The sequence below is a fragment of the Fukomys damarensis genome, unplaced genomic scaffold (assembly GCF_012274545.1).
Source record: "Fukomys damarensis isolate Sample0158 unplaced genomic scaffold, DMR_v1.0_HiC HiC_scaffold_12, whole genome shotgun sequence".
NCBI classification, from domain to species: domain Eukaryota; kingdom Metazoa; phylum Chordata; class Mammalia; order Rodentia; family Bathyergidae; genus Fukomys; species Fukomys damarensis.
Window position 1 is genome coordinate 39856594 of NW_022900924.1, and position 24081 is coordinate 39880674.

Below are 24081 nucleotides of genomic sequence, written 5' to 3' on the forward strand. Positions count from 1 at the left end.
GTACACTGTTTAAGAGAAAGGCTGGAGGTCATACAAGCCATAAATGCAAAAATTAGTTTTAGAATAGTTTAATTTTGGTCTGATGTGATAAGATTTATGTCCATGCGTCCTTTTGGGTACTGCATGACAATTCTTGGGGAGTTCTCATATATGTGGCCATATATATATATGGCTCATATCTCATTGTAAAGTGATAAAATTTTAGGCAGCTCAAGCAAGAAAAAGAAAAGAAACAGAAGCCTAGAGCCTTAATAACTTTCTCAGGGTCACAAAGTCAGTGGCAACATTGTGGAATGCTGGTAAATCTTGTATGGTCAGCTCTGTCTCTAAAATTTTAAGTGAAACATTTCACTCTTTGACCAGGTCCTCCTCTTGTTTTTGCTCTTTCACTCTCTCATTTCCATTTTGGGCTGTAGCTCTACCTCCTTAGGTCTTAGCCTGTGACTTGTTTACCTTGCTTCTAATTGACCCATGGTTCTAAACATTCTATCATCAGCAATTCTTGTAACAAGCCCGTGTTTCTTGTTTTGCCCCTTTAATTGTCCTCCAGAACTCCAACCAGCTGAGCAGTCTCTCCATTTCCATGCACAAATTGCTTGGAGGCCCCCTTACCATCATGGCACCTGGGACTGCATTAGTTTGTTTTGCATTACTATAATGAAATACCTGAGGAAGGCTCTGGTAAGGACCCCATGAAAAATGGCTGATGGTGAAGTGTGTATGGGGGAAGAAATCACATGAAACAGGAAGCCAAAGAGGCTAGAGTCCCATAATCCCTTCTAAGGCATCCTTCCTTGGCCTAAAGAACTCTCATTGAGTCTCATCTTTAAATGTCCCACCACCTTCCCATGCTACACTGAAGACCAAGTCTCTAACACACAAATATTTGGAGTAGTAAACGCCATGCAGATGATAGTAGATACTTTGTCAGACTTCTGAGTTTCCCCTTTCTGTGGGGTCCACTCACTGTCTGTGTCCTCCCCACTTTCCTGAGTGACCACTCTGAACTTCGGATTTTTCCTCAAGCTTTTATCAGTATTTCTCATTCTCAGAAAACTCTTTTGACATAAACATTACAGAGCCAGAAATTTTCCCCTTGCGTCCTGGAAGCCTGTCTGCATCTGTTTCCACATTTGTTTCACTCCCATTTCAGCAGAAAGCTGTGATACATCTGTCCTCTTGACCCTGGTTCCTCCTAGCTCACAACCTTGCTCGTTCATTAATTGTACCTGTGTTACAGCTCCGGCTTCTCTTTCTCCTGGCTTATTGTCTTCCACCTTAAAATCCTCCATAAAACTTTCCCTCTAATTTGGGTCCTTCTGTAATCATAGTATCCTTAAATCGAAGCGTCTTTAAAAACTTTTCTCTTCATACTCACTGCTACACCTCCCCTTAGGACTCAGCATTGAAGTCTGATTGATCTTTGTTAATCTACAAAATTGCCAAGATTGTCCATGAGCTCCTGCGTGCTGTAGTACTTGGTGGGTGTTTTATCTCTAATGCTACCTGACATTTTGAGTATTTGAATACTTGAGTTTACTTTCCACAGAAACTGTCCCTGCCTCGTTTTCTTAGCATCATCCTTTCTGAGCTTTCCTCCTTCTTTCTGGATGCCTTTGCATTTTAAAAAGTAGCATGCTTTTCTCTGTTTACTCCTTAGCTATTGGCATTTACTAAGATGCCATTTGGCCAATCTGTTTTCTTTCTCCAAAAGATGCTCATCTTCACATTAGTGTCATCTATATCCTTCTGTAACCATTCCATTCATTAGGAAGCTATTGCAGGAGTCCTTTTCAGGGATAACGAGTACTCAGACAGAACGGTAAGGATGAAAAGGGCTTTAGAGCTGTGTGGGAAGCCCAGGTAACAAGACTTAATCACCAAGAAGACGCGGAAGGAAGGGAGAACCCAAAGGATGTTGAAGTCTCTGGAAGTCGTGAAGAAGGACTATTTTGAGAAAGAGCAGAGTACAGTTTGGGTACACCGAACATGAGGGGACCTATGTGATGTTGAATAATAAAATCCAGGTTAGAGTTGAATGGTCAGATTTCAGCTCCGGAGAGATATTAACCTGGAAGTCATCAGTTTAGAGAAAACAGTTAAAGGATATGGATTACACTGATGTGAAGATGGGCATCTTTGGGGAAAGAAGACAGTCTGATCAAATGGCATCTTAGAAATGCCAATAGCTAAGGAATAAACAAAGGTTTTGGAGGAAAAGTGAGCCATAATAGTTGTCGCGAGCCGGATTGCCTTGGGCAACTCGGTCTGCGACTACAGGGGCCTGAACTGGCGACGCGCGAGCAAAGAGGCACACACTTGATACACAAGGAGTTTACTTTAGTTCCTCATCTCCGGATCTCTACCCCGCTCTCCGCGCCCGGAAGGGGTGGCAACATATATACCATAATGCAACCAATCAGCATACAGAGAACAGATTATTACCTTATAAGGATACATCAAACACCCACGGGAACATATCATGTGATCTACAGGAAAACTAAACCTAATACAAAATGGCTTCATAGGCTGTATCATAAAATGGCGGAGGGGCGGATCTATGGTTCTCCACAATAGTGAGATATCTAGGATGTAAACTGTAAGCTTATAGTAGAAGCTATAAAAACTTACTCTGAGAAGCACAGAGAGTTAGCTTTTGATTTTGAAGAAATGTGCGATAGGAGACTTAGGACTCCTAAAACAAAGAAGCAGCAAATGTGCATCAAAGTCTTGAGGCTTGGCTTCTTGGAAAGATTCTGAGGTTGGACCCTCACATGTTGTGGTGATTGGAAGCTTGTTCTTTTTTAGGAATTGATAAAATGTATTGTGGAAATGACCTTGGCCACTTGGAATTATTATAATTATTATAATCCTATATGAGAGTAAAATTACTTGTGTGAGCATCAGATGAATGACCTCTTTGGCAGCCGTGTGCTGGGCAGTTATTTATTGCTATGGGGACTTCCACACCAGGCAGAAATGCATCAAGATCAGGACAGCAATCACAGCCATTTAACATGCTTCAGAGATGTTTAAGAAGGCTTCACATGATCAGGGTATCAGTGACAGGATATAGACATTTACTACAGTCAACAATAGGTGTTGATCATGCACAGAACCAAGTTGGGGGTCCCCTAGGTAAGGAGGGGAACAGGACTCTCATCTCCTGGAGGGCACAGCCATTCCCCCACTGTCCTCATCTCACCAGCCTTCCGGGAGCTCATGCTGATTGAGGTTGAAGCATCTGCTTTACCCGGGCCTTTGAGGTTCCCTTTCCTTTCCGCAAGTGCTTCCTGTAGAACGCGATGAGAGTAATAGGGTGCGGCGGCAGCAGCAGCAGCACTGTGCTCCGTACGTTCCTGTTTATCCTGGAATATCTAGTCTAGATCGAATAGTTCCTGCCAGCCTTTTTATAAAAGGTGGGGTCATTTCATACAGCTTTGAATACAAATTAGATGCTTTTGCTTTTCAAACTTTATTCCATAGGCTGCATTTTAATGATCTCTTGCTTTCTTTTCAGAAGGTAAGAGGGGCATCTGGTGGAGCTTTACCAAAAAGGAGGAATTCCAAGATTTTTTTAGGTAATGTAAATAGTTATTGATTATGTCCTCAGATTGTGTGTGTGTGTGTGTGTGTGTGTGTGCGTGTGTGTACACGCATTGGTATGTCTAATTTGAAGTAACACTAGTTTTATTACTCTACAATTTAAGGATGAGAGGGTCAGTTTTAATTAAGAATCCCTGATTCTACTTTGCATCTACCTAGTGGTGAAGGATGCTTTTATTAGCCTTAGTTGGGGTTAGTGTGTTGAAGCAATTATAGTGAATAGAGGGTGATTATCATCCTGCTTTCAATCTTTTTTTTATTGCCTTTGAAGAAGAGCGACTTTTTCTTTTCTTTTTTTAATTAGCCCAACTTAAGATTTTATTGAGATTTCATCACTTTTTCCACAAATGTCCCTTTTTGGTCACAGACTCCAGTCCAGGTTCCCACATTGTATTAATATTCAGTTGTTGTATTTCCTTTACCATTTCCATTCTGGTAGTTCCTCAGAGTATTTTTTTTTTTTTTGAAGAGTACTGGTCAGTTATTTTGTAGAATGCTCCTCAGTTTGGGTTGATCTGATGTTTTCTCATGAAAGTCTGAAGTTAGGGAATTCTAGCCAGACTACTACTGAGGTAATGTCTTTCCCTAAGTGCATGGTGTCAGGAGGTACCAGATTTCGTCTTCATACCAGGGATGTTGAACTTGATACAGCTTACGATAGTGTCTCCTGGCTTCCTCTCTGTAAATTATAATGCAATTAATGGAGTGCTCCTTTGAGACTATGCTAATGTCTTGTTTCTCCTCAGAGATTTGCTTATTAATTTTACTATCCAATAGTGGATTTTGCCTTGTAACAGTTATAACTGTGGTGTTTGCCTTATGGTGATGTTCTAGTTTTCCCCTTTCAGAAGAGTCAGTTTTGCTTATGGAAATGACTGTTGATTTCTGTATCATGTAATTATGCTCATATTTCATATTAAAATTCTGATATAATTTTCTTGGGCTGCAAATGGCTTGATAATGTTTGAGTAAACAGTGTTGTATTACTATCATGCTTGGGATTATTATTTGAAAGACATCTCAAAACTGTTTGCATAGTATGATTTTTGTTTTGGTAAAAACTTTATACACATTATTTCCATATGTGTATGTATGTATGTATTCAGGTTTATATACATATATAATTATCTGAGTTTCCACACAGGTATATACATGAACCCACATATAAAGAAATATCTGGGAGACTAGAAGGGTCTGGAAGAATATGCTTTAGTTTAAATTATTAATAGTAGCTCAAAGTGATACAATGGAAATAATTCTGACTTTCCTCTTTTTGCTTATTTGCATTTAAGCTTTTTTTCTATAACAAATATGTTATGGTTGCAATGAAAAGACACATGAATTATTTAAAAGGTAAAACCATTGAAACAGTCATGGAGCTGAGTTTCCTTCCTGGTTTGATTCTCATTTTCTCCATGCTGGGCCTGATTATTCTGACCTCTCTCCTGCTTTGTAACTCACAGTTTTCTTCATGTGGCATGTCTGCAGTTGGTTTTTCCACCTTGGCTAATGTTTCTCACTCACCACGTGATTTTGTGATGCAACCTCAATGAACCAACCAGACCCAAAGCAGCCTACAATGAGACCCAGAGCTGAAATGGTTGAGTACGTGCTGACCAACACTTGGCCGTTAGCCTTCTATTTTCCTTCACAATATATAGATAATGTGATTTCTTGATTAAATGACATCGGCATGGCTTCTTGAAGGTAGAAATAAACAGTTGGACTTCATGTAGTTACTTTTCATGTTTTCTTTTTTTTTTGTTTGAAGAAATCAGTTGACCTCTTTAGTCTTTAACCTTTGAGGATTGATTTTACATCAGTGGTAATTATTATTATTATTATTCAGTTGAAGTGCTGGAATCGAACACAGGGTCTTGTATGTGCTAGCCAAGTGCTCTGCCAATGAGCTACATCCCCAGCTCTTCCAGTGGTAATTTTGAAGGTGAAGGATATTGTCAAGTCACAGTTTAAAAAATGAAGGTGAACTTCATGTTAAAATCAGGAACAAGACAAGGATGCCACTATCACCACTCCTCTTCGATATAGTTCTGGAAACATTAGCCACAGCAATTAGACAAGAGAAAGAAATTAAAGCAATAAAGATAGGAAAGGAAGAAGTTAAACTGTCATTATTTGCTGATGATATGATACTCTACATTGAAGACCCAAAAAAACACCAAAAAACTTCTAGACTTAATTGACAGATTCAGTAGAGTAGCTGGATACAAGGTCAACACCCAAAAATCAATAGCCTTCTTGTACACAAACAACAGACTCACTGAGAAAGAAATTAGGGAAAAAATTCCTTTTACAATAGCATCCAAAAAAATGAAGCATCTAGGAATCAATCTAACGAAGCAAAAGATCTCTACACTGAAAACTATAGCACTCTGAAAAAAGAAATTGAAGAGGATATAAAAAAATGGAAAGATATCCCCTGCTCCTGGGTAGGAAGAATCAACATAGTGAAAATGGCCATACTACCAAAACTGCTGTACAGATTCAGTGGAGTGCCAGTTGAAATTCCAACACTATATTTCGCAGAACTAGAAAAAAGAACCCAAAAATTCATTTGGAACCATAAGAGACCTAGAATAGCAAAAGCCATCCTAGGCAACAGACACATGGCAGTGGGTATAACAATTCCCAATTTGAAACTATACTACAAAGCCACTGTGATAAAAACAGCATGGTACTGGCAAAAAAACAGGCCTGAGGATCAGTGGAACAGATTGGAAGACACAAAAACAACTCCAGATGTACTCAGCTACCTCATCTTTGACAAAGGAGCTGACTATCTTCAGTGGAGGAAAGATAGCCTCTTTAATAAATGGTGTTGGAAAAACTGGATTTCAACCTGCCACAGATTAAAACTGGACCCATGCACTAAACTAAAATCCAAGTGGATTAAAGATCTAAATATTAAAATAGAAACATTAAACTTGCTGGAAGATAAGTTAGGCAGAACCCTTGAAGACATTGGCATAGGAAAAGACTTTATGAACAAATCCTCAGTAGCATGGGAACTAGCAAAAAGAATCAACAACTGGGATCTCATCTTATTAAAAAGCTTCTGTACTGCAAAAGAAACCATCAGCGGAACGAAGAGACAACCTACAATGTGGGAAAAATTTTTTACCAGCTGCTCCTCCGACAAAGGACTATTATCTAGAATATATAAAGAACTCAAAACAATCAGCCCCCCCAAATATAAAGACCCAATTCAAAAATGGGCATCTGAAATGAACAGACCTTTCTCAGACAAAGAAGTAAAAGCAGCAAGTAAATATATGAGAAAATGCTCCACATCACTGGTCATTCAAGAGATGCACATGGAAACAATATTGAGATTCCACCTCACCCCACAAAGAATGGCTTCTATCAAGAAATCACACAATAACAAATGTTGGTGGGGTTGTGGGGAGAAAGGAACTCTTCTCCATTGTTGGTGGGAGTGCAGACTGGTGCAACCACTGTGGAAATCAATATGGAGATACCTCAAAGAGCTGGGACTAGAGGTTCCATTTGACCCAGCCATCCCTCTGCTGGGTATCTTTCCAAAAGAGCTAAAAGAATTATATCACAGTGATGTATGCACACCCATGTTTATAGCAGCACAGTTTGTAAAGCTAAAACTTGGAAACAGCCCATTTGCCCATCAGTTGGAAACTGGATAAAGGAGATGTATTTTTCTATAAAATGGAATATTACTCAGCCATAAAGAATGAGAAAATAGATTCATAGGAAAATGGATACATATTGAAGATATACTCCTAAGTGAAATAAATAAGTCACACATGTGTAAACGCCAAATAGTTTCTCTGGTGTGAATAATCTGCAATAATACATAAGATCCTAATAAGATTACTGACATTGTGAAATGGGAAGAAAGGGGCTAAAGGTGTAGGGAAGGTGGGATGGGTAGTGGAAGGGTATTAAGGGAAAAGAAATAAATGTGAGATAATGAAAAGATGGAAATAAAGTGTTTGTAGATGGGGAGGGGAGGAGGAGGTGAAGGGAGGGCAGGGACATGGGGAAAAAATGAGAACCAAGACCCGTCATGTAGAGGTACAAGATCCCAACAATGAATGTAACTGTAGTGTATCCCCAAAATGTACCAATAAACTCAATTAAAGCTGAAAAAAATGAAGGTAAAGCACTTTGGTTTTGTACTAAGTACTCCCTGAATCCCCGTTGGTACCCACTTTTTCATTACAGTGGCCTTCCTTTTTCCTTACAAGTCACCTTCTGCATTCACTCAACATTCCATGTCTTAGCAAACCGCAGACTGCATCTGAAACTCTCAGCCTAGCAAAAGTGCTTCTTCCTAAAAAAATTAAGCTGGAATTCCATTAATGTCGTGGGGCTAGCTCCAGGCCCCATTTACGCCTGTTATTTTAAACCTGAATATGTGTACATTAGCTTCTTTATCCCACTGAGAACTTGGTTTTTAGGCCCTGGTGCTTCTCATCTCCCAGAAGTAAGCACTGTTCTCTTGCCACACTGAAGAGCTCTGTGTTGATGTAAATGGAATTCCTTCATTTAAATAGAGCTTGTAAGTGAATTTCAGTGGTGGGTCATATTAGGATTACTTCTAGTTTAGATAACAGAGAACCCTAACATTTTGCTAACTTTAAGATTTATTTAGAATATTACTAACATGAAGTGACACAGAGACTTATTTCTTTCATGTGGAGGATGTTGGAAGCAATAAGTCCAGGCTGATGTGATGGCCTCATATTCATCTGGGATTTAGACTCTTCCCATCTTTCTGCTTTACTCCCATTGTGGTCTGTGACTTCCAAACTCATGGTCACTTCTTGGTCCAAAATGGCTGATGGTGCTCCACCCATCACATTCCACCTGGAAAGCAGAAAAGAGGAGGGAAAAGGACAAAAACAATCTCATTTCCCAAAAGAGTCACCTCCTTTTTGTCAGCTTCTCATAGATCTGTGTGCAGTTTTCACATTTCTTCTGGTCAGAACGTGGACACATAGCCACACTAGCTAGAGACTGGAAAATAAACTCTACAGTTGGCTTCACTGAGTAGGAAAGGGACAATACTGGGAGGCAGCTTGTAGCTTCTGGAGCGATTTCTTCCTGGAGATGGGAAAACCCAGAATGCTCTGGCAGCTTCTCTTTGTTTTTTTGATTAGAAAGTGCTATTTCACCAGTATGGAAATGTGGTTATCATGACGCTGTTTTTTCCCCTCCGCCTTTATAAACATCCATCAGGTGTAGTTGGCCATTGCTTGAAGTTGGATTGAGTCCTTTTTCCCCTTCAATAACCTGATGATTTTGCGAATAACCCTTTCCCAGTGGCTTAAGAATGACACTGAAACCACCGAGTCATTTGGTTACAACCTTCTGTATTGATTTTATGAGGGCTGTGGGGATTTTGGTTCCCAAATGGTGTTCTTAGTCACCTAAAGTGAACTCATAAGAGCACTGAGGGATATTTTAAGTCTTCAAGAGAAGAGTGATGGTCAAATACTGCATAAACCATGATGTAGTTTTACTATTAGTTTTTTCCTGTATTCTATTGAATGACTTCATCTTTTTTATAAAGCTGTTTTTAAAAAAAATTTGGTTTCCATGGTGAAAGGCAAGAACCATGTAAAGATCAATGTGAAGGAAGAAATAAAAGTGGCAGTGTTTAGCATGATTCAGAGAATTTGTACTCAGCAGCTCGGCATGTATACACATCTCATAAACTGTGGTTATGTAATAAAATTAACATATGTATTAATTTTTCAAGTGGTTACTGAGTTGTTAAAACATCAATACTTAGTTATTTGGGCCTAACCACTTAAATAAGCAGAATGATTAGCTTTTTTTTTTTTGTTGTTGTTGTTCTGGCTCCAGCTTCTGAAATTCTTAGTGGTTCTGTGAACTTGCACAACTTGGGTAACTCTTTGTTGATGTTTCTAAGATGGGCAGAGAAACTGTTACCTTGTCTTCAGAAAGATAACTTGCAGCACTAGGAGAGTCTGTGAACTAAAGAAAAAAACACTAATGTAAAACAGTGTTTTATGAGAAGGAGAGATGGGTAGGTAAGGGATTTCAGGATCCCCAATTACCTTCAGTGTGACTAGGAGCTTTTTAGTGACACACCAAATACAGTATATTTTTACTGCACTAGCAGTTATTACACCTATGTACACATTTGTATCTTTATTGTGAAAAATGAAATTAGGAAGGTGAACAAGAGTCAGAGGGAGTGGGGAGGAATGGAAGGGGAAAGGGAAATTAAAAGAATTAAGATGTGTTATGTATACATACAAACTCCCCAAGATAAATGTGATCACTATGTACTGCAAACATGTACTAATAAAAAATAAAGAAAAATTAAAAAATGTGATTAGACTAGAATCACAATGCTAAATATTCAAAGGGCTGCCATGGAACCTCAGAGAGCTTAAGTTCCATTTCTTTTGTTTTTGGTTTTTTTGGCTTTGCATTCATACTTGGTAAGGCACAGGTTGAAAACAGAAAATTTTGAAAAATTCTGGCAGTGGGCCTGTTCAGAAAACCCATTTGAGACTCAGATGGCTAGAAAATTTAAATAAACTCCATTTTCTGTTTCCTCCTGAAATGGGTCAGAGAATTTGTTCTCTTCTCAGGGGACTCTCTGTTTCCTGGCCCTTGTGAAGGTTAATGGTTGATTGGATTTTGCAGCCCCGGCACAGGCAGAGCACACAACTCCAGCACACACAGTCAGTCTGGTGAGGCTGAGTGAATGCTGAGCTGGGAATCAGAGCCCGGGTTTTGCCTAGGATCCCTTTCCTCCTGGGGATCCAGGGCTTCTTGGGGGAAATGGGCCTCAATTCAACTTCTTTTCCTGGGGCCTGGGAGAGTTTTGGATGTACAGTTGGGGAGGAGATTTTTTTTTTTAAACTCAGAGAAGGAGCTCCTCTGGGTATGGTCAGTTAATCTTTTATTAAGATGTTTGGAGTGTATTTTTGCTCTATTTTGTCTTTTACTTCAGCCTGTCCTCCCTTGGACAATTCAAAAGGGGAGTTGTACACAGAAATACTAGTTTTTTTGTTAAAGGCATACAAAGTGATAGGTACTAGATCCTTTGGTTCTCAGATGACTGCTTCAGATTATAGTACAGTAACTTTCTTTTCTGTCTACCGAACCTATGTTTCCACATATGTTCATGTATCTGCTCATGTGTGCTTTGCGCATGTGATTGGAATGTAGCTCAGCTGCCATGCTTTGTCACCACAGTTCTGAACATATAAATATGCAAACATGATCTGGCATTGCAGTGAACGTGAGGCTGAAATGTCCATGTAAATATTGGGACAAGACGTTTCCTTGAGCCTTCGCCTAACCTTTACCAGAGATTAAGCAAGCAAAGAGGCGATGGCTTGATAGACAACAGGCTAGAGGGGCTCATCGTACCGAGAAGTCTCTGCAGCCCGAGGGTAGAGGACTACTCTCATGATAGGGTTTTCCCCTCTGGTTTATTGTGCAAGATCTCAGTGACGGCAGAGAGATGGGTGACCAGATAAGGAGAGACAGAGATAGGTAAAAAGGCAGAAAGAGGGGGAGGGAGATTTTATTGAAAAATAATGATTACTGTTTATTAACTACTACGTACCATGTCTCTTGTCTATAATTTCTCATTTGTCTTCCATGCAAACTGTGTAGATAAGTACTGTGATCTGCGTGTGGCTAGTGAGGAAACTATGGGGTTTAGAGAGTTTGTGATTTGTCCAGAGTAAAATTAAATTCTGGAATGAGCGTTAAACCTGGTGTATTTACTCTCAAATTCATATACTTTCTCCCATAAAATGGCCAGTTCTTATGAAACCAGGAGCCAGGTACCCCTCCAAATCATGTGACAACCTATTTCTTTAAAAATCTTTAAGAATTCAGTGTCTTTCACACTTGCCTGTTCTAGCAATAGGGTTTTATGATATGACTCAGTCTTCTCCATACATCTGCTGCAGATAAATAAATATTCATGACGTAGGAAAGATGGCAGGGACTGTTATTCCTGGTTGGGGCAGATGGACACTGTAAATTGTAAATGTCATGTCCTTGGTCTCATCTTTGTGGATTTCTGGCTTTCCCATTGAGAGCTGCCTTAGCATGGGATGTTTCTTTCCTCACTTCTTGTTGTTTTTGTTTTCTCCTCAGATCTAGATACTGATGAGAATTTAAATAGCGACGATTATGAATATGAAGATGAAGCCAAACTTGTTATATTCCCAGACCACTATGAAATAGCACTACCAAATATTGAGGAATTACCAGCCCTGGTCAGTGAGTGTGCACAGCTGCTAGCTAGATGCGCGTGACTCTGTGTCAGGTGTGTGTGTGTGATGTGTGTGCATGGAGTGGGGAGGTGGGTTGAATGAGAGACAAGGGTAAGAATGAGCATGAACACGGACACCTCACTTCTCTTCTGTGATGGGCTTCGGAGGGTTCTGTTTCAGCACCTCTGGGCCATGCACCCACCTCACTGCCTACCCCTTCCGGTATTATTTGAACATTATCATCCCAAGGCTAGGCTCTTCCAGGGTGGGCTGGTTTCTTGTTCTCAGATTGCAGTACGTTGCTTAGATTTCCAAAACATGCACCCGATATATACAGGGACTGCTGGAGAGAGACAGTCTTCTGCTCAGAGGGACAATGATATTTTTATCAGTTTTCTCATATTTTCTTTCCATGTGAGATTTTGTTTGGAAAAACTAAATGTGTTCCATTGCTAAACAACAGCAACACAATTATAAAAAGAAAGAGACATCTACAAATCACAGGTCTGTGGGAGCTCTGGGAAACGTAAACCCATTCTTTTCAGTTTTGTTCCCTGTGAGAGCCAAGACTACTCTCTAGATTTTGTATTTTTAGTCTTGAGCTTTCCCTCCCACCCCTTCCCTTTTCTGTTCTTTCCAATCCAGTTTTGTGGAGAGATCTTAATTTTCCTGAGCTACTTGGAGCTAGGGGTGGTGATGATGAGGGAGGGAGGAGGGTTGTTTTTCTTTGATTCTCAAATCCTGTATGGGCACAGAATTTCTATAGGGCCCCTGAGTGTTTTTCCCACTCTTTCCTCATTTCCTGTGTTGCTTCCAACACTTCGTCTTCTTTCCTTTTCCTCTTTCCCACTTAGAGCCTGGTCACTGAGGGCAGCGGGGTCAGGGTGGGTTGAGGTTAGACATGCCAGTTCATTTTTTCCTTCCTCAGACTCTGCCAGAACCAAAGCCAGGTCTTCAGGCCCCCAAGTCTGCTGGACATTACGTGACTCTCCATAGCCATCTGCTCACTTGCTGCTGCCAAGGCGAGACATTTGTACAAATGGTTTCCGTGTTACTAGGGACAAATTTTCTACCATTTAACCTCTTTTCTTCTGACCTACTTTATAAATACATATTGGAGCACAGAAATGAGAAATTCATGTATTTATCTATTGTTGACCTTCCACTTATTAAAAGTAACAATCCCTTCTCCTACTAAGCGCTCAGTGTTCAGTGAAGCATGCAGAATTAAATTACCTGTGCTTTCTCAGATTCCCTGTGTTGACTCATGTTGCTGTTACCAGGGATAAAATATATTAGTGGATGGAATGGTCTAGCTTCATCCCATTCCCAGAAACTATATACTAAAGCTTATGTCTCTGCCATACTGTGTTCGTACTGCCTTTGTTTGACATAACTCTTAACTTCTGCTGTCAGAAAAGAAGAAATATTTTATGCATAAATGTCATGAGAAATTATTTTTCTCTCACTCATGCCTGATGAAATCTTTGTGTGAAAAAATTAAATAATCTTTCCCCATCCCCTCTGCCCCCATGTCCTCCCTAGCCCCTAGTAAGGACCATTCTACTTTCAACTTCTGTGAGATCAACATTTTTAGATTTCACCATGCAGTACTGTACTTGTCTTTCTGTGCCTGACTTATCTCATTTAACATAATGATTTCCAGTTCCATGCATGTTGTCCAAAATGACAGTGTTTTGTTCTTTTTATGTCAGGATAGTATTCCACTATGTGTATGTTACATTTTCTTTATCTGCTCATTGGTTGACAGGCATTTTAGGTGTTCCCATTCTTTGGCCATTGTGAGCATTCATAGACAACCATGCTACAACACAGGAATGCAAAATTTATTACAATTTCACATTCAACTCTTATGAGCCAGCTTGAGCTAGTATCACAGAACCCCTAAACTTCAGGCCTATAGAGTCTTTGAATGCAGCTAAGCTTTCCTTACTTCACTGCAGATAACAAATCCAAGAGAGAATAATGCACAGCACAGTTACAGGAGGTTGATCCTGACTTTTAGCTGGGAACTCTAAGAAGGGATCTTTAAATGATTCTCGGTGATATTCTCATCAGTACATCAGTGTTGTATAAGGGTCCAGAAATGTAAGGAAATTTTGCTAGATGTCACCAGGAGGGAAAGTCAAAGAAAAGACACAAGATTGCATCTGAATCTCATTCAAAATCATTGTGCATTATACCCAAGAACACGTAAAACTGGTCTTAATGGGGGTGGAAAAAATCCAGAGGAGGGCAGGGAATGTTCCAGGTAGTTGGTGAAACTAACAAAAAGGTTATAATTGGTCACACCAAAGATTAGAATGCTGTGGCCAGAAGTGCTACCAGCGCACGGGCCAGATGTGTAAAATCTGGAAGGGGCTTGTGGAGCCTTCAGCCCTGAGTTGTACAGGCATCCCTGAAAGGTGGTGGGAGGTGGATTCTAATAAAAGGAAAGGCTAATTATGTACTTACCCACTGCAAGGGATGATGTGTAATGGATTCTAAGCTTTTTGGGGGCAAGGATCTATTTCTTGTTCCTGACTCTGCCTAGACAAGTCTCATCAATTATCAGCACGGAGTATAATGGAGAGTGTATGCTGTGGGAGGATAGGGCCTCATTTTTACAGCAGATTACTCTGACTGCTGGGCAGAGAAGAGAAGAGAAGAGTAGAGGGAGAATAAGGCTGGGTGTCATCTGGGAGAGCCATGATGGCGGCCAAGACTATGGGTGAAATGGAGAAGGGGCAGATTCCACATATATTTTTGATGGAGGCTTTGTAGAGATTTCCCATGGGCTTGGTGTGGTGTAGGATGGAAGCTAAGGCAACTTCTTCCATTGTGTGTTCCTTGTCCATAGGGTTAGTTGTCAGTAATGCTGAGGGAAAAATGGTCCGCTGATTGTGCAGGATGTTAGGTTGAATATAAATTTTGTTTTTGTCCTAAAATTTTTTTTCTCATTGAGTTTATTGGTACATTCTAGGTCTACAGTACAGTTCCATTCATTACTGGGATCTTGTACCTCTACACGACAGGTCTCGGCTCTCATTTTTTCCCCTTGTCCCTGCCCCCTTTCACTCCCTCCTCCCCTCCCCATTTACAAACACTTCATCTTAAAAATTTTCAAAAACAATGCGGTGGCTTTTATTATATTCAGAGTTTGGCATCTATCATCACTATCTAATTTTAGAATTTTTTATTATCCCAACAAAAGAGCCCATATCCCTGAGCCATCATCCTGCAAACCTTCCTCTTCCTCATTAGCCTCTGGTAACCACTAAGCTACTTTCTGTCTGTAGATTTATTTGTTCTGGAAATTTCATATAAATGGAATCATAAAATGTGTTACTTTGTGATTTTTTTTTTCCATTTAGCATTTTCGAGATTTACCCACGTGGCATATGTCAGTATTTCATTTCCTCTTACTGTTGAATAATATTTCATGGTAGGAACATACTAAACTTTATTATACATTCTATTTGTCATTGATAGGCATTTGGGTTATTTCCATTTTCTTACAAAATACTGCTGTGAACGTTGGCTTATAAGTTTTTGTGTGGTCACATATTTTCCTATCTTTTGAGTATATTCCCACTTGCAGAACTGCTGACTTTTATGGTAACTCTCTTTAATAATTTAGGGAACTGCCAAACTATTTTCCAGAGTGGCTGTACATTTCACCTTTCCACCAGAGTATGAGTGACTAGAAACAGCTGGAAATAGCTGATGGCTCTAAGCAAGCAGCACATTTGATATTAGCAGATGGCCAGGAGCCGTTAGATTTGGAAGAAGACAGAATCTGTCTTCCTCCTTTTCTGCTCAGTTGGTGCCAAGAAGGACATCCCATTTTTGCTCATGATGGAGATTGATCTGGCATGGAGACACCTAAGCATGTCCCCATCTTTGGTCATATGTGCACCAGAGTGAGAAATGGAGCCACCCTGCGTACTTTCCACTTGAGTGCCCTTGACCACGTGCCACTGTGTGATGAGTTGAGGATATCAGATATCTGGGTGCATAAGATATAAGATATAAGATATCTGGGTTTGTAAGGAGGAAAATCGACTGCTTGGGTAAATCTTGGGCATTGCTGTACCTAATTTCACCCTAGTAAATTGTTTGCCTTGTACTTTTCACCTTGCTTGCTAAGTGTTAGGAATGGTTCAATTTAATGCCTAAGCTTGAGCCTACAAACTGATTTTGCTTCCTTGCTATTCTTTTCTATTACCAATGCTCTACACTCCAGGTCAGGGAAAAAAAACTAGCGAGATCTAGGGAGTGTGCAGGAAGCCAGAGTATTGCTCTTATGGCAACTGTGACATCAGTTAAGCTACCTTTATTAACAGGCTTTTAAGTTCATCTTCTAAAAGTTGTTATTCTCTCGAACTGTTTTTATATGTCATATCTGGGTTTGTCTTCTAGGTAACAATTGCTTGTGATGCAGTTCTCAGCTCGAAATCTCCTTACAGAAAGCAGGACCCAGACACATGGGAAAATGAATTGCCAGTATCTAAATATGCCAATAACCTCACCCAGCTGGACAATGGTGTCAGGATTCCTCCAAGGTGAGAGTCAAGTAGCAAAATGGGACTTTCGCTCCTTAAACTGGCTGAAGGAGTATTGCTCTCCTAACGTTTTTTTCCTGAATTATTAGCTACACATTTTCTTAGATACTTATTCACACAGGATCTTTAATATTTAAAAGTTGTTCAAACTTCACTGTCCCTCATTTGTGACTTTGGAGGAAATGAGCTCCCTTCCTATCCCCATGTCACGGGAGACGCCTGGAGGAGCCGATCCCAGGGAGGTTGCTGAATGGTCCAGCTGCTCTGGGAGCGGTCATGATAATGTGTTTTTTTGTTTGGGTGCTGGAATCAAACCCAGGGCCTTGTGCGTACTAAGCATACATTCTACCTACCACTGGACTGTACCTCAGCCCCCAAAAGTACTGTCACGAGGGGGAGCGTGGGGAAGCACCAGTGTCTGTTATTCTACTGAGCATTTCCTGTGACAGAGCAGTCTGAGACACTCTGTCTTCTCAGATGTTAATTATTTGGGGTGTTCTCACTGCTGTCCAATGACTTTCCAGTGGTTGGAAGTGTGCCAGGTGTGACCTGCGGGAGAACCTCTGGTTGAACTTGACCGACGGCTCCATCCTGTGTGGAAAGTGGTTCTTTGACAGCTCTGGAGGTAATGGGCATGCACTGGAGCATTACAGAGATGTGGGCTATCCTTTGGCCGTGAAGTTGGGAACCATCACTCCTGATGGGGCAGGTGAGTGTGGGTACCAAATTTGGGAATGTGCAGTGGCTTCTTAGATTTAACCAAGCTCTTAATCCTTGCCGGTGGAGAGTATCTGCTCTGAACTCAATCTGAGTTTGAATCCTCATTTTGCCTTTGATTAGCTGTGAGATCTTGGACAAAATTTCTAACTCTTCAAAGGTTTAGTTCCATTTTGAGGACAGTGATGGTACCTCCTTCATAGGTGATAATGAGCATAAAACATTTAGCCAGTGCGCATAGTCAGCCCTTTATAAAAGTTAGCTGCTGTTATTATCCTTGTGCTTCTCTCTTGTTTAAGAGGGCAGGAGCAGGAAACAGGATTTTTGAAGTCATTGTGTATAGTTGAATCCACTACAGGAGGTGGAAGCCCTACCATTTATTTCAGGCAGTGATAGTATTCATGTGCTTTGAAGGATGAGAGTGATTTCTTACTTGAGTTGTTAGCTTCAGAATCCTTTGTTTCTTTTGCTCCCACTTGGTCTAACACATGAGCGTTTGACCATGTTTGTACAATTAATTCCTTCTGCTGTTTTGAGATGGAAAATAAAAATAATAACTGGTCAAGAATGAGAAACTTAAATACTGAGCAGTGGCTATAAGATCCCATCACCTGATCATCCTAGACAACAATTATTAAACAAAGATCATCCGGACAACACCCAGCCCAGTCTCCTCCATCTTCCCAGATTTATTTACTCTGTTTCTTCTTCCTTGTTCTAAGGTTGGGTGGTGCTTTTCCCTCCTTCTTGGTTATCTTTCTGTACCTGAATTAGCTTGCCTCTGAATTAATTTGCCATGCCTTTCACTCAGCGATGGGACAGTTCTCACCAACCATTACTTTTCCAGGGAGCTGGTTTAGTTTCTCACTCATTCTGAAACTGAGGCCTGGCAGTTAAGTCATGTCAGGATTCTTTTGTTTCACATTTGGAGAATTTTCCTGCTTCCCAATTTGATGGAATTATTTTTATACATTAGAGGAAAGTGACTGTAAGAGTCCCAGGGGCTGGTACCAAGTATTTTCTCCCAACGTAAATGAACCTGTACATGAACCAGGTCTCATTCTAAATCTCCCAGGGTTTGAAGAGGAAATCCACACCCATATTTGTACCTCCACTTGCAGCACATGCTCACAGATCATTGTTCTTCTGCACTGGGTGTCGGGGGACTGTTGTATAGACCTTCTTGTCCCTCTGTGGGGTTACAGAGAGGGTTTGCAAAGTAGGAATTCTCGGGTAAAGTGCAAGGGGAGAATACTGTAGTCCAGATTTTCCTACTTTCTGTGTTATCTTGTGTAGTGAGTCTACAGGCCATTATTTACAATCCAATTCTCAGAGCCGGACCAAGGGTACATGCACTTGTACATGTGCCCTAGTTCTTCAGTATTTTTAGTTGTTTGAAGTCAGGTCTATGTCTTATTAATCTCTCCATGCCAAAATCTTCACGGATTGGTAACAAATGCTTTTGTTAAACAAACCAATTGGCACATAAGCATTTAAAGAATTAGGCTCTATTTACAGGCATCTATAAAGAAAGTAAAGGTTCATCCTATTGCCTGTGCATCTTCAATTTACCAGAAGCTTATTTTTAAACCATTTAGGTAAATCTACAGCTCCTTTTCTTTCAAAGTGAAGAAGTTGCACATTTCCAATGATGAATGTCATTATATTGTATACTAAAATGTACCAATAAAATTAATTTTAAAAAAGTGAAAACGGAGCATTTTATATTTTTCTTTTGATTATAAAAGGGGCATGTGTTCATATATAAAAAGTGTAACATATAAAAAACAGAGAAAGAGGTTTAGACAAATAAATTAAACATAAAACCTCCAAATTATTCACTGTTATCAATATTGGTGTTTCAATCTTTTTTCTTTTTCTAAGGACTTACTCAGTTCTTACCCTCACCTCCACATTTTCACAAAAAATTGGATCACTATAAATTTATTGTTAGTTTTCTCTATTTAACGCTTCTTTCCATGTTATTAAATATCCTTCAGTATCCCATCATGGCTCCGTACATCATTTCACTCTTCCTTTCTGAGTTACTACAGTTTCTGTTTTTGTTTTGAAGTGAGGGGGAGTATTTTGAGGGCAATTATTGGCAATTTGTCTTTTACTCTAGCATACTTATTTTTACTTAAATATTCACCATATCTTCTGATCACCCCCTCATTGATTAAACGTTTACAGCAACTTCTGTCAAATAAAAACATTACGATGTGTCCTCATCTTGCGTGCTCACTGAGTCTGGCAGTGTGTAACTTCTGACTTTTTCCCTAAGTCAAAACTACCGTGAGAGATCGATGTTTTGAATCAATCCAGTACATCAAGGGAGCCACAACAACAGAACTGAAGACACCAACACCAGGAGAACTTTCCAGAATTCCTTCACAAAGTGGCAAGAGTAATGGGATAAGTGTGTCTAAAGCAAGAAGCAATATTTTCAGGAGGATTACTCACAATATGTCTTTTATTCCTAATTTTTTTTTCTTTTTATTGATTTTATTGGTACATTCTAGATATACAGTTACATTCATTACTGGGATCTTGTACCTTTACATGACAGGTCTTGGTTCTCATTTTTTCCCCTTGTCCCTGCCCTCCCTTCACCCCCTCCTCCCCTCCCCATTTACAAACACTTTATTTCCATTTTTTCATTTTCTCATATTTTTTCTTTTCCCTTATTCCCTTTCCCCTACCCTTCCCACTCTCCCTATACCTTTAGCCCTTTTCTTCCTATTTCACATTGTTAATTATCTCATTAGGATCTTGCGTACTATTATAGTTTTTCACACCAGAGAAACTATTCGGTATTTGCATATGTGTAACTTATTTATTTCACTTAAGAGTATATCCTCAAAATGTATCCATTTTCCTATGAATAACTCTAATTTATCATTCTTTATGGCTGAGTAGTATTCCATTTTATAGACAAACCACATCTTCTTTATCCAGTTTCCAACTGATGGGCAAATGGGCTGTTTCCATGTTTTAGCTATTACAAACTTCTGCTATAAACATAGGTACGCATATAAATTTAAAAAATAAAAATAAAGTTTGTCTTACATAATTGACAATAATGGAGTAATACTCCTTCATTCATAGAAAGTACAAGACACTGGGCAACAACAATGAAGATTATACATCCTGTTATGAGGGTTCTTGAATTCATCTAGCTGAAATATTGGTAATGTGAAAAAAGATAAGGTTTTGATTTCTATGTGTGTTGTGTAGTGCTGGTTTAATAGAAATGACTGCTTTCAGTCTTGATTATCATTTCGTATTAGTTCATGTTTTATATCAATTCTGTTTTGTTTCCTTTAAATCTATTTAATGGGTTGTTAGCTATAACTTACTGCTTATTTAAACACCAAATGAATTAGTACAAACATGTATAAACTTTCCTTAAGTTTCTATTGATGAGCCTGTGGACTTGGAGGCCTAGGAAGGTGGGTGCCCCCTGTCTGGTGGGGGCGGGGGTCACGTCCTAGTGAAGGACCCCTGCCTACGGCTTGGTCTTTCACACACTGTGGCCCCTCAGGCTAATTCTACAGCACCAGAGACAAAGTCTCAAAGTCGTGGCATTTGTTTTTTAGGTCATAATGAGAACCACAACTGCTAGTAAGTTGGATGTTTATGTCAGCTCAACCAGTACATTCCTTCCCTGTGGGAAGCTGGATTATATTTAGAAGATTGCTTAGTGAATATGGAATCCAAGAAGGTTGTAGAGTCAGATATTTAATGGTGGTATGGTCTGCTCATCCTGGTTTCCTCTCCTCAAAGGAGGATGTATCCGCTCAGCGAGAAACTTTTTCTACCCTGGAGGTCTCTGCAGAGATGTTGGTTTGCCCTGGAATTCCTGATCCCCAGCCTAGGTCAGGGTAGTGGCGTATGTCGTAAAAGCAGGCCCTACATCCAATTCCACTCTGGTCCCCATGGGTACAACAACAAGCAAAACAGGAAACTGCTCACCACACAAACAAAAGCTTTCCAGTGCAGAGAGGAGGAAGACATTGTTTTGGCCTAACAAGGAGGAGGTTCTCCATGGGAAGGGACTAAGGGGAGATGGAGGCAGGACAAGGATATATTTTACCCCCTCATGGAAACTAGTTATTTACCTCCGAAGGTGCTTCTATGCCATGGGCAATGGAGAGTTGTCCAGGTATGCCCGAGGCAGCTCTGAGATGGCATGTCCTGTTGTCTGTGATAGCTCTTCAGCATCTCAAGCTGGTTTTTCTATTTTGGTCATGGTCACCCTTGACCAACTCTCTTGAGTTTCTCACAGCCTGAGGGTTTAGAATCAAGGCATTGACTATTTCAATAGTTTTGACCTGGCTTGTGCCATCCCTGTGTTTGTAGTACCCGGTACTGTACGTCCCATTGTGGTACCTTTCACTGGATCCTCCAATTGTTTACTTAATGGTGGTCACCTGGGGCAGCAGGCCCTGAGTGCTATGTTTGTTGTCCAGCATTATATCTCTAGCATGTAGCCTAGCTCTGGGACATAGTAGAAACTCAGTAAATATTTGTGGAGTAAAAAAATAGAGCAAAGTGTGCCAATTGAATCCGCTCCTCTGATTCACCTTTTTTGTTTTAAAATTTTTTCTTCTGTTTTTCTTACTTTTATTGATATCTTTGTACTCTTATCAATTTTCCTATCTTGGCTCTAAGTCTAGGTTTTGTCTAGCCCAGGAAATATATTCCTTTAATGTGCTCATTCATGCCTCTGACCTCATTCATTTTGTGACCGTTTTTCTAGTGTGATTGCTGGAACAGTCTCCCCTTTACCTTCTTTTCCTGCTGGTGGCAGATGACACCAGCACACACGTATACAGTCACAAATATAAACTTACCATGGAGAGGTGTGGTTTGGGTGGACAGGTCAGCACTTACTCTGAAGAGAAGCTTCCCTCAGCCTCTGTTCTCTGAATTTCTACTTGGTATTTGATCAGGAGCTCTGGTCATCTCTCCCCTTGAGCTGTGAGCAGGGCAGCAAAGCTGCCTCCTTGATTCCCTTTCTCTTTGTAAACACAAGAACTTGTGAGATTCATCATTACTTCTGCCATTTTCTGGGGCTTAGGATAAGAGCTGTAGGTCACATGACTGAGTCTTAGTCAAGAGGACTTTAGTTGAGATCCTTCACACCAAATGAGCATTCCTTCTAAGGTTATTTGAAGTAGTAGTGTTTAAATTTATGAAGGCAGGGACCCTGCCCATTTTATTTGACATTTATATCCCCAGTAACCATGCGTATTTTGTGATCAGTAAATATTTGTTGAATATGATGAATGAATGATTAAGTAGCTTGGTTGACCAGTAGCTCACTGTCTTAATAGCATACTATCCAAGATAATCACTGTAATCTTTGGGAATTACTTTTAGAGTTTTTCAATCAGAGTGTTATCGTAAGTTTGTGAAAAAGAGAGAAGAAACAAGTAAAAGAAATCTTCCCATTCAGAGATAACACATTGTTACCACTTGATAATGTTTCTCACAGTCCAGTCTTGCTCCCAGTGTCAGTCTCACTTTCCATCTTTGTTCCTAACTTTTCTCTTCTTTGGTTTTTGAACTTACCGCACATACTGTTTCTAACATGCTCATCATATGAGTGGGGTATCCCTGTTCTAAAAATTTCCTTTTATCTTTTCTCTCTGGAGTGCTGGCTCATGCTGTCTGTCATTTCCCTTGAGATGGAATGATGACCGGTTTATTTCTAAAATGAACATAGTTACTCATGAAACAGGGCTCGGGCTATTCCTGGGAGGATCTCTCCATGGACTTCAGAGCCATCATTCTTGGTTCCAAGTTTTAGGCCAAGCTGGAGCGTGTAGAGGGCAATACTTGTCCGGCACTGCTCATTTGCTATGATGGTTTCTGAGCTAAGACCTACCTTTGCTAAGCTGAAGTTGAAAAACAAATTTCCCAAAGAAAACTATACAAGGCAGTATTTACAGCCTTACAGTTTTCTCTAATTCTTCATCATGGTCAAGATTAAAGATCACAGTTTATTTTTAGGTTGCTGGTATGTCATCCCTCAAACTGTTTTTCACATTGAGGTAAGCAATAGCTATTGTGTCTTGCCAAATCAAGCTGTGTCTCTGCACATTTGACAACCCAGGTTGTTATTTTCTCAGTGTCACAGGAGCCTAACGGGTTAAGAAACATAGAAGGCGGTGTGATTTTTCACTTATTTCAAAATCCTAGGCCAATGCCAGTGGTACAATTTATTATTTTCTAATAGATCTTTGATAATTAGCAGCATAGTCTTAAGTCTTTGAAACTGTTAGAAAATATCAATTATACATTTTGACCCTTATTTACACTTTTGCAAATGGGAGGCGTAGGGCAAAGGTAAAAAGGGAAGAGAAAAAAATAAGACAAAAGAAGATAAGGAAACAAAGTCTTTGTAAATAGGGAAGTGTGGAGGGAGGAAGGGAGGATAGGGGAATGGAGAAAAATAAGAACCAAGAAGTCTTGTAAAGGTGCAAGATCCCAATGACGAATGTAGCTGTATTGTGTATCTAAAAATGTACCAATAAAAAAAAATCGTTGAAACTGTCTCATTAGTTGATAAGAACCAAAGTCAAAGTACTTAGTACCATTTTCACCCTGCAGCTGGAATTTGAGTGACATTTTCCTGTTCCTTTTCATAGATTAAAAATATTGTTGATGTATATTTATGGTGCTAGTTCAGAGGGGTTTTTTGGTATTTAAACTTTTGGAAATATTTTTCTTAATTGTGCTGGGAAATTTGTCTTTTCTTTTTGCTTTTGAGAATACTGAATTATAGTATAAAACAAATATAAACAAAGGCTATTATGCATAGGTTGAAATGGGCACTTAGGGGAAGAGGTGTAGAAAAGGAAGTTGTACAATGCTTAATCTATTAAAAATAAAAAGACTGACTTCCTCTGGGG

General features: G+C 39.8%; 1 protein-coding gene across 1 annotated transcript in view; it reads left to right on the forward strand.

Moving 5' to 3' along the window:
- Usp13 (ubiquitin specific peptidase 13) overlaps nucleotides 1–24081 on the forward strand; it is a 109544-nt gene that overhangs the window by 32702 nt on the left and 52761 nt on the right. The window contains exons 3-6 of the mRNA XM_010632461.3: nucleotides 3521–3581; nucleotides 11761–11882; nucleotides 16302–16444; nucleotides 16969–17153. Coding sequence (XP_010630763.1) covers nucleotides 3521–3581; nucleotides 11761–11882; nucleotides 16302–16444; nucleotides 16969–17153 — 511 coding nt within the window. The remainder of the gene's footprint in view (nucleotides 1–3520; nucleotides 3582–11760; nucleotides 11883–16301; nucleotides 16445–16968; nucleotides 17154–24081) is intronic.